This window comes from Anopheles marshallii, chromosome X (genome assembly GCF_943734725.1).
Source record: "Anopheles marshallii chromosome X, idAnoMarsDA_429_01, whole genome shotgun sequence".
NCBI classification, from domain to species: domain Eukaryota; kingdom Metazoa; phylum Arthropoda; class Insecta; order Diptera; family Culicidae; genus Anopheles; species Anopheles marshallii.
The window spans coordinates 5,746,208-5,761,048 of NC_071325.1; the positions used below are offsets into that span (position 1 = coordinate 5,746,208).

General features: G+C 44.4%; 1 protein-coding gene across 1 annotated transcript; it reads left to right on the plus strand.

Annotated features, from left to right (window-relative positions):
• Window positions 1-7,831: 7,831 nt before the first annotated feature.
• Window positions 7,832-14,632, plus strand: LOC128707767 (glutathione synthetase-like). The gene is made up of 6 exons (XM_053802761.1): window positions 7,832-7,984; window positions 8,063-8,275; window positions 9,235-9,407; window positions 13,552-13,594; window positions 13,660-14,435; window positions 14,506-14,632. The coding sequence occupies exons 1-6, from the start codon at window positions 7,832-7,834 to the stop codon at window positions 14,630-14,632; spliced, it is 1,485 nt and encodes a 494-aa protein (XP_053658736.1).
• The last annotated feature ends 209 nt before the right edge of the window (window positions 14,633-14,841 follow it).

The window sequence follows — 14,841 nt, forward strand, 5'->3', positions numbered from 1 at the left end:
CGTTAACACAACCGAGGATAAATTACTGAATACTTCTTGTACGTACGATTAGCCAAATGAATTAGTGATGAAGCAGTGCATAGATGGAGATGGCAGCAGTATCGGGGAGGCGAACGCACTCGCACAAGCGCAACAAAGGTGCGCGCGACCTCCTAATGTCTAATGTCACATCGATCCGGCACCAACCATGCTTACTAACATCAACGAACGAATAAAGGAATATAATTTAAACACAAACAAACAATGAACTACAATCACCGTAACAGATATAGAAAGAGATTTTGTCGGAACGGTGCGGTTGACGGTGGGAAACATTTTCACAATGGCCATATCCGCTTACACACGCGACATACACACTCCTAAGGCGAGAAGGAAAACGCACCGGCCCTTATAGAGCCTTCCCGCTGTCACGGTGCAATTCTTCTACACTTTACGCGCCTGCCCTACAAACAACATACAGCTCTAGCCTAAACATACATTGTACGGGCATGATGTGGTGCTGCGGATGTCCATCCCCAGCCACCCGAGCAATCGCTTTTACAGCAGCACAATCAGATCAGTGTGGTTTAATTCATGCTAATGTTTTATCCTAGTTTTTTTTTATTAATTTAAAGAAAAAATAATTTACTCACAAACACAAAAGCGAGGAGAACATAAACTCCTTGCACGAAAACTGTAACTTCTTTGTGCAATTTTTCACGAAAAATGCCAAACAAAATAAAATAAAAAAGGCCCTTATCAAGCAGTGAACACCTGGATACAGACCATCGGGGTTTGTAAACTGAATACACGCGCATTGCGAAACTTCGCAAACACTTGGAAATTGCAGTTGGAAAAAATCACGAATAGCTGATTTTCGCCTGTTCTGCATCTGTCTAAGTTACACACCTATGGGATGCGTTATTCTTATTATTTTAACACTAGAACAACCAGACCAGTCATTGTGACCGGTACGCTTCATTCACAATCACATCCATTGTTGGAGATAAACTACTCAACCGGTCAAACTGCATAAGTAATTCAAGTCTTCGAAATTGTTTATAAAATAACACCCAATAAAGCTACCGTGTACTCGTTTCACTGTTTGGAAATGTCTTCAAACAAAGGTGAACTGTACCTTAGGTTATGATTCCAATAGTTTTAAGCAATACGTCCTGGCCGTTCTTTACGAATAAAAATAAAAACCCTCCAATAAAGCTGGATAGTTCTGACGTTAAACTAAGCGCAACGATTAGTCTAGTGTTTGCCTAAAATTCTAGCCTTATCCTAACAGACAAGAACCTATACACTTATGGGTTTTGTAAACAATACACATTTACAATGGACACTAGCAGACATGAGAAGGAGCTGGACATGGTGTTGTGATAGATATTTCCCTAAACCGTACTTCGTAACCGTAACGCAAATGCGTAAATTATTTTTGATTATATATCATCGGAACCAATCTGATTCGCTGCAATCCTATTGGAAGGTTTGTAGTGCATCGTTACAAAGAAATTCGTCAACTTAATAATTTGCACAATTGTAGCGGTGTGTAACACAAACATACATATTACAACCGAAAGCTGCTGTACACAATACATCGTTTTGCCCGTTGCACATAGGTGTTAGTTTAAAACTGTTTGGAAAATTATCTAAGCAGCATTGTGGAATGCTTTGACTACAGATTGATGATGATAGAGAAATACAACTGTACAATATTATTTCTACATTGTAAAAAAAACGAACGTTAACTAAAAAAAGAAGGTCTAAAATAAGGGTGTTAAACAGGGGGAAGTGTTAATGCGCAGAAAGCATGAGAGAGCGAGCGAATTAAGCAGATAGGATACCCAATTGGAACGTACTGTCGTTTACAGTGGGGTTAGAAGTGAAACAAAAAATACCAACTCTACGCGAACTAACTGTTAATATACTGCTGAACTTAAAGGCAATTTTGTAGTAAAAAGCAAATGTGTTTCGCTTATCCTGTTTTGCGTTCCACATACTGTACCGTTCCGTTACCGTGGGGAGTGATCAGTCGAGCGAGATGAGGTTCGCCGGGTTCAGTTCGAGATCGTCGCACAGATCGATCACACCGTCCGGGTCGAGCATGTGGCTGATGTTTACGAAGCTGTTCACGTCGTAGCCGGACAGGGAGGACAGCTCCGGTCCGGACGTACCCGAACCGACCGGTGAACCGGTACCAGTGGATGGTGCGCTACTTCCGAACAGATTGCTCGGCAGTGACGGTGACCACACGCTCGGCGACGAACAGAACGACGCGGAGGAGGGCGAAGCGGTAACCGGCATCATCGCAACGGAGCTTTGGCTCAGCAGTGCGTCTGGTTTGCCACCGACGAATGTGTTACGAGAACCGAGCCCAACCGACCGTTCACGATCCGGTTCCAGTGAACCGAGCGGTGTGCGTACGCCACCGGGCGACTGTTTGGCGAACGATTTGGTCGTAATGGACGATTCACCACCGATGCGGGTCCAGTCGCGGTCCAGCGATTGGGTGGAACCGGTCGACAGGGTCGCGAGCGTACCGGACGTTACGGTGCTGGTCCTTGCGGGAGGTTTGTTCAGTCTTACGCTGGCCGGGGTCGGCTGGGACATGGTGCGGGTCAACGGTGATGCGTATGTGCCGCCGGACAGGGAACCGCTCACTGATGCGGTAGAGGTGGACGATTGCGAAGCAGAAGGCAGATAACTGATCGTCGTGGTAGTGCCGCTGTTAAAACCACTATTCGCAAACGGTCTTATCGTGATGGTGCCGGCGGTCGGTATGGTCGCATTCTGCGTTTTTGGCAGCAGACACACACCGACACCACCGTTTGTACGGGTACGACCACCACCGGCACCGGTTTTCACCACAGCTGTCGCAGGCGACGCTTTCGCGGTTGTGTGTAGAATTTGATGCTGCCCGGCACTGATTACCTTCACTTTGGTGCTGCCATTCGCCACGGACGTCGCGGCACTGGCCGGCTTCACCGCATTAATGCTGTACGTGACGGCCGTTATCGTTGGACCGAGCGACACGCCACTCGTGGCGGTGGAGGACCCGGACGACAGCGTGTCGATGCCCGCCGTTGACGTGGCTGTGGTGGTAGCCGGCGCATTATACTGCTGCAACAATTCCGAGAGGCTGCGGCGGATCTGAAAACACAAGGAAAGGTGTGTATCATTAAATCGTTCCAAACCTCCGGGTGAACCCCGAACAATACCTTCAAACCATCGGCACGGTGCGGATTGCGACAGCCACGACACTTGCAGTCGACGCAGGATTTAGAGTCAACATAGCACGGACAGCGCTGACCGCAACAGGTCAGTTTACCGGGCGTTGGGGTTGCATTACCGCAACGGCAACCTTTACGCTTCATTGATTGTTGTTGCGAGGCTGGTGGTTGCGATGGTGGTTGTTGCTGTTGAGTTGTCAACTGTTGCTGTTGTTGTTGTTGTTGCTGTTGAATGATGAGCGAACGGAAGTTTTGCTGTTGTTGGGGTGCTAGTGCCACTACGGTTTGTTGTGATGGTGCGACGACCTTCTGTTGTTGCTGAAGTTGATACTGCTGCAACTGTTGTTGTTGTTGCTGCTGCTGTATTTGTTGTTGCACCATCGATACATGTTGCTGTGGCAGCTGCGTCTGAACGGACGATTGTTGCTGCTGTTGTAAGACTACCCCTTGTTGTTGTTGAAGTGGCAACTGTATTGGTCGCGTCTGTGGTGGCCGGAACTGCAATACGATCGGTTGCTGTGTTTGAGCTTTCTGTACCGTCCCCAGTTTGGTCTGTTCGACATCGACCTTGGCAGGAATAATGGCGCGTGAACCACTCGCCAGACCAGCAGCGTTAGATACCACGGTCGCTATTTTCGCCTGCTGACCAGCATTTGTTGGCTTCGCAGCCGATACTGGATCCGGTTTCCGTTTGATCGTAAACTTGTTGCCACTCTCCGCGTACAGCACCGAGTACATTGTCGTACCGCTCGATACGGTTTTAATCGGTGCCGCTTCGAATTTAATTTCCTGCGGTGTGGTGATGTTAACGATGCGCGGTGTTGTCGGCACGCAGCTGTTCTTTATAATTGGCTGCGTTAGGAGCGGTGTGTTAGCCACGTTCGGTGGTATCATCGCGCTCTTACCGTTGCCTGCAGTCGGAGCTACCGTACCGGTCGGTCGATTCGCGAGTGATTCTGCGTGTATGATGGTGGGACCAACACGGGCCGGTAGCACGTTCCGTATGAGGCCGGAGTTGATCTTGTTCGCATTCGGACGTATGACCACGTCGGCCATATTGCCCGGGAATGCCATGCGCGATTGTTGCGACTGCATGATCGGCATCTGCTGCGGTACCTTCGCCGCGACTGCTTGCTGCTGCGTGGGGAGCTTTTGTGGTTGCATTATTTGCTGCTGTTGGAGCTGTTGCCGGCGCTGAGCAATTTGTAACTGTTGCTGCTGCCTTTGCTGTGCTAGCTCGTGTTGCTTTTGCAAGCTATCCTGCTGCTCCACCAGCTGTGTGTTCTCCCTTAAGTACTCTAAGGTATCCTGTTGCTGCTTCCGAACTTGCACTACATTCGGTACCGGTTGCGACATGATCGGATTTTGAAACGTCAGCTGCTGTTGTTGCTTTTGCTGTTTGTGCTGCTGCTGTTGCAGCTGGAACATTGGCTGTTGTGGCATCTGCAGTTGTGGCTGCTCTACTGTTTCCTGCTTAATGGGGACGGTTTGTTGCAGCGGAAGGGATTTTTGAGCGCGAACCGGTGCACCACTCATAATCTTTTGACCCGACAACATTTGCGTGCCGGCCATCGGTAGGGGTGGCTGTTGTTGCGTCGGGTTAAGAACCTGTGATTGCAGCTGCATTGGTTTTTGTTGCTGTAGAGGTTGTTGTTGTAGTAGCTGTGCCGGTTTTGGCGTTTGCTGTTGTTGCATCAATTGCTGCGGTGGTTGCTGTGTCGGTAGCAAGAACTGCTGAGATTGCAATTCCGACTGTGGTTTTAATTTCAACAGTGTTTTTATTTGCTTCGGTTGCTGCCTTGGTTGCTTGACTGTTGGTTGCTGTACCAATTGTTTCTGTTGTAGCTGTAGTGAAACCTGCTGCTGTGGTATTTGTTTGCTTTGTTGCTGTTGACTTTGATACTGTAGCGTTGCCTGTTGTTGCTGTTGCTGGGGTTGAAACTGTTGCAACTGCTGCTTTCGTTGCTGACTTTGCTGCAGCACCTGCTGCTTGTGTTGTTCCTGATGTGCTGGTACCTGTTGCATCGTCAACCTTTGCTGTTGCTGGGATACGTTTGCAATGTTCTGTTTAAACATCTGTCCCTTCTTCGGTTGTTGTGCCAGTTGTGAACATTGCTGCAGTGGTAGCGATTGTTGCAGCTGCTTCTTTTGCTGCAGCTTCAATGATTGTGCTTGCTTTTGCTGCAGCACCTGTTTCGGTTGTTGCTGTTCTTGCTTTATCGGCTTTTGTTTCTGTTTCGCTTGATTGCGTTTCTTCCGCTCCTGTGGGGCCGACTGCAGCTGGTGTTGTTCCGGTTGACGCGGCTTCGTCTTGCGCAGCACCTTTTTCTTTTCCTGCAGCACCAATTTAACATGCTCAGCCGATGCCGGTGTTTTGTTTGCTGGTTTCGGTTTGTTTGTCGCCTTGGAGCAACAGGGCGCGGACGGTGGCACGAGAGCGATCGGTTTAGGCTCGGTGGGCGTTTGCACGGTAACGACGGGGGGTGGGAAGATGCAGGGCAGTATCGAATAGGCCGACTTTGACAGGCCGGAATTGCACTTGAAGTCATCGACGAAGGCCGCACCTTCCTCGATCAGATCCATCAAGCTATTGGGCGTTGTGCCGGTACTACCGCTTGTACTGGCACCGCCCTCTGCCCCACCACCACCCGGCTGGTTCGGTGCACACTTGCATATGTCCGCATACACGGGTCGGGACCGGATGAACGTGCAGATGCTCTTGTAGCACTGCAGCAGCAACCGTAGCTGCGTGTTTTCCCGATACTGCAGCAAACCCTTGCAGAAGCGACATGCCGGTTTCAGTTTCTTGTGTTTGCCAACGCACACCCGACAGATGTGATGCTGGCAGTCGCCCGTCGATGGGCTGTGCGGTTCCACCAGCAGCTTGCAGCATACCGCACAGCTCAGGCTTTTGCGCAGGTAGGGTAACAGACGATTGAGATCCTGCAGCTCGGCCACAATGTCACCCTGGAAGACGAGCCGCGACGTGGTGATGTATAGTGAGGTCGGATTCATTGCACTGTCTGCTGTCTGACGGCCCGGGTTCGCCACCAAACGGAGCGACGCATCTAGCTGACTTCAATTATCAAAACAATACGCAGCGCGACCAACCAGCGGGTCCGGGTTGTGATTGACGGGGGGGTCTTCTTTTTTGGGCTGTTTTATTTAAGCAGACTGGCGCTTTCGATTGTTGCAATTACACCACGGACGCACTCGTCACTGGAATAGTTTTGGTAAACGGGAATATCTTGATACACAGCACCACAAAAATCCAATCAAATAAAGTAAGCGTAATAAATGTTTGACATCTTGCTTGGCCTATGCGGTGCTTGGCTATATGGCGCAGTTGTCTTTTCCAGCATATACACTGCTCGAAAAGGCACGCCAGCATTCCACCCTCTGCTAGAAATGTGCACGGAAGGTACACAGACTGCTGTACGACGTAACGCATTTTTATGTTTTAATTTAAAAAAAAAAGCATTGAGAAATAAGTTTTCAATATTTTACTTATTATATTGTATTATGTTGTTCTTCAACAATAAACGAAGATATAATAACTACATTACAAATATTACAAAACATTCTTTGAGCTCTCGGAAATGCTCGTATTGGCGTGAGCACTTGAACCATGCCGTATAAACCAAAGCACAACGCCTTTGTTTGGTTGTTTTTTTATAATGAAGACATTTACAAGCTAATGTAACAAATAACATTATTTCTACCATGTAGTTTTCATAAAACTACACGGACTAAAAAAGCACTTTCGCTACATCATGCGTATGAGATGTTTTTAATACGTTTTTAAAAATATAAATTAAGCAAAGAACATGTTTTGGCGTAGCACAACATTCTCTCTTGGACCGATTTTACGTGTACAGAATTCCAATATGTGCTGGAAGTAAAATATTTCAGCGTTTTATGTGTAACAAAATCATTATACTGCACGGATTCATTGTATAGTCGCTTAATGCAACACGGCGGACAATGGGACACAAATACCTCCCAAAAAATAAACACAGGTACGCTGTTCCATCACTAAACCGACCGGAAATGTTTCCCTTTTGTAACCAAACCATACCTCATTCTGTTTGCGTATTGTATTCGATATTACCTTTGTCTTTTGCTTTATAATGGAACACCACGTTCTATGATAGCTGCACCATCATACTGTTGCTGAGATGATAAACAATAAACCGTTTAAAAACTCCTTTTTTGTTGGGTGTAGCAAATAAACATGCTCCCCCACCAGCCCAGCACGGAAGCTACAGCGGACGGCTTGCACTTGAGTGTTTTTGTTTGGTATTGTTGACATTTCCTTGAGCGCGTTGTCTTCACATGACAGTTTGCGTAATAATTGGGCTCTCGTTCCAGCGGTCCAGAACAATTCACAGCCTACTGTACCAGCAACCCGTTGTACACAATCCGCCCGGTTTATCTTATCAGCATTTTTTTTAGTCCACGTACAACAGGAAACACGATTAACAAAGCGTCGATTGGGTTGGTTCGCAGCAGACGTTGCATTTGGAACTAGTCGTATGGGAAGCATTCCAACATTTGCATTTGGTGATTTTAAGTGAAACTGTTACTGGCAACTGCAGCAAAGAAGCGAATACAAAATGAGTGCACCGACAAAAACCCTCCAACCGTGCATCCCATTGCCGTTGGGTGAAGCTCAGCTGCTAGATTTGGTGGAAAAGGCGAAAGATTGGGCCATCATGCACGGGGCAGCGATGCGGTCCAAGCAAGATTTTAACCCGGATGCACTACTGGTAAAGTCGAACGATCCGTTCCGGATACACAACTGGATAGTGGCACGCAACAAGTGTATTTAATTTGTTTCGATTTAGTTCGCACCGTTCATTCTAACACCATCCTCCTTCCCGCGGAAAGAGTTCCTGAAGGCGGTGAATCTGCAGCCGCTACTGAACGAGCTGATTCATGCCGTCGCCCACGATAGCCAGTTTCTGCTGAGTACGCTCAGCTCCACGGAGAAGGTCGATGAATTCACCCGCTCGCTGATCACCATCTACCGGACGGTGCTGTCCGAGGGTATTGCACAGGTAAGCGCGTACAAATAACTCTTGTGCCGGACACAAAACCTTAACTCGCATTGCAGCAATACGTTCATAGCGGGTGTCTGCTGTAATTGGTAGCGTACACAAAAATGGCCGGTTGCATAGCAGCAGTGAAGAATGATACACATGACGATGTTCTGTAGCATTTAATGGTGCGTATAGGGGTTAGTTTAGTCATTTGTTGAAGATTCTAAACGTCTAAAAACGTAAAAAGTGCAGTGTAATTCGTAGTCCAGTCTTGACAGTACAAAACATTAATGTAGAAGGGGTTTTGTCGATCAAAAGTTCTTCGTAATGTGAACTTATTTACCAGATTGCATGTTGTAACTATTTCATAGTTATTCTACTCGCTATATCTCTTCTCTTACACATTTTGGAGGTGTGAATTGGTATGCGGTAGAAGTTCCTGTACCTACTGGCTGACTACTTTTCCTACTGGTAGAAAGTTTTCTTCTTGTCTCGCCTCGTTGTTTCTTGAAGTGCAGGGGACTTCTACAGCATTTTATAATCTTCCTTTCATTACGGAGTTATATTTCTTTTCTTCTTATACGTATGAAGTACGTTATGAAGATTGGATACGTATGAAGTGACTAATACATGTATATTAATGCTAACTATTCTATATCCTCTATTAAAAACTTTGTAAAATATCAGTTAGATATTAGCTAAAGTATATATTAAAAACCCCAATGGTGGAGGAAGGATAGAATAAGGCTTACTATTAAGTTAGATTCTATTAAGAACCAATTAAACCGGACTAAACTTAACGAAACCCCAATTTGACAAATCCAATGACACGGAACAGCCCAAAAGCTTTTCATTGACTGTGTTGACTAATTTTGTTCGATGCTCGTATATACGATCTGCCGGGGTACGCGATAAACGGATGATACAACCGTGCTGCCGCCCTACCGTTCTAATGTCCTTTCGGTACCCCACCAAAGCCCGTCAGTTTAGGGCTGTTGCGTTCGGACTTGATGCTGGAGACGCGGTGTGACGACGAATGCAGCGAGCGGACGCGCGCCTTTAACGCATACTGCTGCTGGAAACAGGTGGAAATCAACACGATCGCCTCGGGTTTCGGTCATCTCGGGCCCTCAAGCAAATATTTACAAAGGTTTTTACATCAACCATACTTAGCTACCTTTCTCCTTCTTCTGTTTCCCTCTCTAATGTCCACCCCTAGAGTACAGTGTTGCGTTGTACAGTTCTTACCCTACCGTATACTTGTGCATCTAGTTGTGGTTATTTTTTTACCTCCCCTCTTTCTGCTAATGACATTATTTACATTTTATTGCAACCCCCACTACTACCACCGCCTAGTATCCCTTTTATCATATTGTTTTAGTGTTCCACGTACTGGAGGTAGTGTTGGGTCGTGAGTGAAGAAGCTACCTCAATCGTGTAGCTCAACTAACTGAGGGAGCTTAGCTTATTTTTATGTTCCAGAGCATAAAAATTGGTAGCTCAAAACTCAAACGAGCGTAATGAGCGATACATCTCAAACAACCGAATTTAAATCTCTTCAAAAGAACGACTTGAACGTCAAACTAAATTTCTTTTAACTTTAATGCGTTTTTTAACTTCATCGCTCAGTTCGTGCATCACTCTCGTTCGCGCACTATCGTTCAACGCTCGTTTGAGCTTTGAACAGCTCAATCAAATCAAGCTACCGGACCCAACACTAATTGGAGAGGTGCTCAAGATAATCAGGCTCATATATAACTGTCTCGTCTTGTCTTCAGTAGAATGTTTTGCTTTTCCATCATAATGTCCTATTTTCGGTTATAGCGGTCATCTGTCTAGCTTTAGCGTGTTGTTTCGTTAGCTATTTGCTGCATTGCAACAGTGTCGCGAACATCTTTCTTGTAGGGATGCTGGCTTGAAACATCTGTCTTGATAATATGCTCTCTTTTGAACTCTGAATAGCTTAGCTGATCTTGTTAGGAATCGCACGTTTATATTCCAAATTGAATAGCATTAGGTAATCTTGGAGCTGGAGGAGGAGTTCTCACACATTTTAAAGTGTCGCTTTAATGCTTTTCTTCATCGCACAAAATGTTGCTTCTTTCCGCTCATAAATGGTAAAGGGTTTATCGATTCGATTTTTAATAGAGTTCGTGCTTTGCGTTTTCCCCCCTCGCGAGCATTTGAGTTGCGTAACCTAATTTTTCGGAGATTTGTTGACTTGTTTTGCGCAATTGGAAGGTTATTCCGTTATCAATTCTGAAAGAAAAAAAATCACTAGCTTATTTATGTAGGCTCATTCGGAATTTATGCGAAATCATAAAGTACACCAATAGTGGCGTCAAATTACAAAGCTAAAATTTCTACTTCATCTTCTATTTGTACGTCTAAAATTGGAAAGTTCGAACGTAGTAATTTTAACATGCAATAAATAAATAAGAACTAAAAAACGACGTCCTGCTGCAATATGAAAAAAAAACCCTTCAACGTTAGTCCAATATAAAAAAAAAAACATGATTTCATTACTGCTTTAAACATAATTTGCAAATAGGTCCTATTTAAACTTATTTAAACATTCCATGTGTGTGTGTTTTTTTATTTTCTATTCCGGATTGCATTGGATGATCGAAATATTTTCGTTGTTTTTTTTTTCAATACATCGCAGTTCTATGTAAAGTTGTGTGTATTAAATCAGCATATTTGTCACAGTGTTTGTTTTTTCTTTCTCTACCAGCATCACTATATTAGTTCGTGCCATAGTTTGGTTGGGTTTGGTAACTGACATAACATATTTTAATCGAAAAAAAAAAACAAAGCAACGTCCCAAGAATTACCATTACTGTAATTTTAATTTTGCCAACAAAACTCAACAATAGTCATCCAGGCGCATCTCAAACGCCTTTTGTGAATTGATAGCAAAATCCCTACTCCGGATGTCACCTTGTTCGAGTTAATTAGCTTGTGTTACGTTAGACTCTTTTGTTCGTCTGTGCCCTGTTTTGCAATAGCCTGTACTCTATTTCGGCTCTTTCTGCTTTGCTGAATGCTCTTTCGTTTGGTTTTGTGCATGACCTGTACACCGAGCAGTGCTGTTGTTGTTCTATTTCAGTAATAACCATACACATACCACCAATCTCATCTGATGTTTATTTGTTTAATGATTAAATTCATCGTTAATCTATTAATTGTTAGAAGTTTAATACATTATCGTTGGTTTGAACACGTTCGATACGTTCTTCTGTTCTAACTTGTATGGATGCTTCTTGTTCTGGTCACAAACTGTACGGAGCTTTTGTCGTTTAACAACACCTCCATCATGATGTTCCTGTTCTGTAACGGAATGTAACGATTTGATATGGTTACAGCCCAAACATCATCGCTACTGTACTTCCTGCGGTCTTGATATTCTCCTTCGGGCAGACCTCTACCCGTCCATCCTTTACGGCAGTTTTAAAACCTTTGTTTTGACCATTTGCTCGCGGGCGCGCAGAACCGAAATTCGACGCAATACGTGTAACACATGCTCTACCTGCCATCGTTCTGCGAATGAACTCAACTGCTAACGCCAAGAATTCGGAAAATTAATAAATCGAACCAAAAATGAAAAACAAATAGAATAGAACGGCAACCAAACACAATTCGTCCCTCTTTTCTTAACCCTCTTTTTGCAGACCGTAACGCTTGCACTACTGCGGTCAGACTATTTGCCCAACTTTTCGGATGCCATCAAGCAGGTGGAGATAAACACGATCGCCTCCAGCTTCGGCGGTATTTCGACCATTATGACACCGCTGCATAGGTACATTCTAAAACACAACCCTCCAATGACTTTCACTTTAATTTCCTTCCGTGGGGTTTTCTAGCGTTTAAATTAATCTCTGTCCCTCCCGCTGTCTTATTTCAATCGGTTTCCTTAATGTTAATCGTTCTAACTTGTGTGTTTTCTGTGTTGTGCTTGTTGTTGGTTCTGTTGATAATGTTTGCATGCACGATTGGTATACAAATTTTTAGGTTTTTTTAATGTTTATAGACTGCGTACAACTATCTAACTTACGCGCACTGACATAATAATACTCTCCTCACATTGTTTGCTATTTTGCACCATTTTATTTTGCACGTAACTAAACGTAATATTTAAGCTTGCTTGCTGTTGTTAATTGCACATTGCACATTGAAGAAATTCCGACCTACTGTGCAGTGATGGGAAACGTTCGGAAGAAAAAAGAACGGAGCGAATTCGTTTATCCCCTGAAAGGAGTGGAACCGCTCCAACAGCGATATTTGGAGCGTCGTTCAAAAGAGCGATATTTGCTCCGGCATTGAACGAGCTACACGATCGCGCTGATGAAAGGATCATCTTTGATGAGGTGTTTAAAGACAACTCTGATAAGAGTCAACTGTGTCTCCGTCGCCTTTTCGTGCATGATCGATTGATTTAATTGAAACATAAATTAAAAATGAAATATGTTGCATACCTACAGGCCAAGACCAAGGTTCCACACCACAATCGTGGGAGGAGAGAATTCATTCATCCATACTAATATTACTAACACAATCGTTCTGTGTAATTAAATCTCGTCTCTTACGTTAAATCCCGTCTAAATTTTTCTTTAAATTTACTAACCTGTTTTGTCCTTTTGTAAAAATTGTAAAAAAAAAAACAGAATGAAAATGAAAATTTTGGGTGTGTCTGGATAGACTATTTCAAGAGTTTTTTTTGTCTGCTTGAAAGGAAAAATCTTTTGAGCAAGTGTTAAAAGATCCAGCGAGTACATTGTAATGCCTATATTAAGCATTTTTTTTTGTAAATAAAACAAAGTATTTAGATGTGATAATAGTAAATCTTGGGACCGTTAATACAGTATTTGTTGTTTCTATCTACCTTCTATTCTTCTATCTATATTTCTTAGTTAATGTAAACTTTTATGTTAAATAACAAAGTTAATCATGCTGGAGTAGTTTGGTTTAGTACATAATAATTGTAGTAAACGTTCCAATTTAATCAAGTTTATCATTTCTCTATTTTCACATCCATTTCTTTTTCTTTTGCACTGTACCACGTTTGCTCCTTAATAACCAGGCCTTATCGCGTGTATTATTTTATTGTAATTTAAGGTGTTTGTATAGTTGTACTAGTTGTACTAATCAAACCTTTTGTTTAGTGTTCATGTGTAGTTTCTTTTTATTTTTTTTATCATATCCTAAACTGTGACTAATTGTTGTAATTATTTTCTTTTTTAATTCTGAATTCGTTTAAAATGCTTGCTGTTCGGGGAATTTTACACCCAATTTAGCTATGTATTGACGGAACTCGGACAACAAGAAAAGCTGGTTAATGTAAGTATATGGATGAATCGAGTGGCTGCTGATTCAGTATTTATATCATACGCTTTTGCTTTTAGTTGCCGGAAAACAACGCCCTGTCCGGACTGTGCGATGCGATGGTTGAGGCGTGGAAGTTACAGGCCCGTCCGTCGGCCGCCATCCTGTTTATCGTGGAGGACGTCACGTACAACATCTGCGATCAGCGCTTTCACGAGTTCTACATCCGTGAGACGTACCCGCACGTAGCTGTTATTCGGCGTACGCTAACACAGATCAGTCAGACTGGGAGCCTTGGCTCTAGGAAGGAGCTGCTGATCGGCGGTACCGAAGTGAGTGTCGTGTACTTCCGGGCCGGGTACGAACCGGGCCACTACCACGGCCAGTCCGAGTGGGACGCCCGGTTGTTGATTGAGCGTTCGCTTGCCATCAAGTGCCCTTCGATCCAGTACCATCTGGCCGGTACGAAGAAGGTCCAGCAGGCGCTTGCGAAACCGGACGTGTTGCGTCGCTTCGTGTGTGACGAGACAAAGATTGAGGCGATCCGGGACATTTTTACCGGACTGTACTCGCTCGACCAGGACGAGGGCGGCGATGAGGCGGTACAGCTCGCGCTGGCCGACCCGGAGCGGTTCGTGCTGAAGCCGCAGCGCGAAGGAGGAGGTAACAACGTGTACGGTGCAGACATTCCGGTAGCGCTGAAGGCGATGAGTAACGATGAACGGTCCGCTTGGATACTGATGGAGCGCATCTTTCCACCGCTGTCGACCGGGTACATGATCCGACCGAATGGGCCATCACCACCAACAATGGTCCAGCTCGTATCGGAACTGGGCATCTTCGGTACCATTATCGGGTAGGTGTAACAGTAAAAGTATTTTATTAGCGGCATAGCATTTTAATTTTTCACCGTTTCTCATTACCAGCTCGAAGGAGAGCGTGCTGTACAACAAGCAAGTAGGACATATGCTGCGCACGAAGTTGTCTTCATCGAATGAGGGAGGCGTCGCGGCAGGATCGGGTGCACTGGACAGTCCGTATCTTATCGATTAACCCTGTAACCATGCTTGTCAATATTATATCTTTTCAATTATTATCAAATATCATGATTGCAATAATATTGTTTGATGTCAGGTTTATGATGCGAGATGAAAGAAAAATGTTCGAAAGGCTTTGGACGCTGTATAGAGTTGAAAAAGTGAAATCAAACTCTTTTCAAACATTTCCTAAAAAAACTATCCACATTGCAAAATATTGATCGT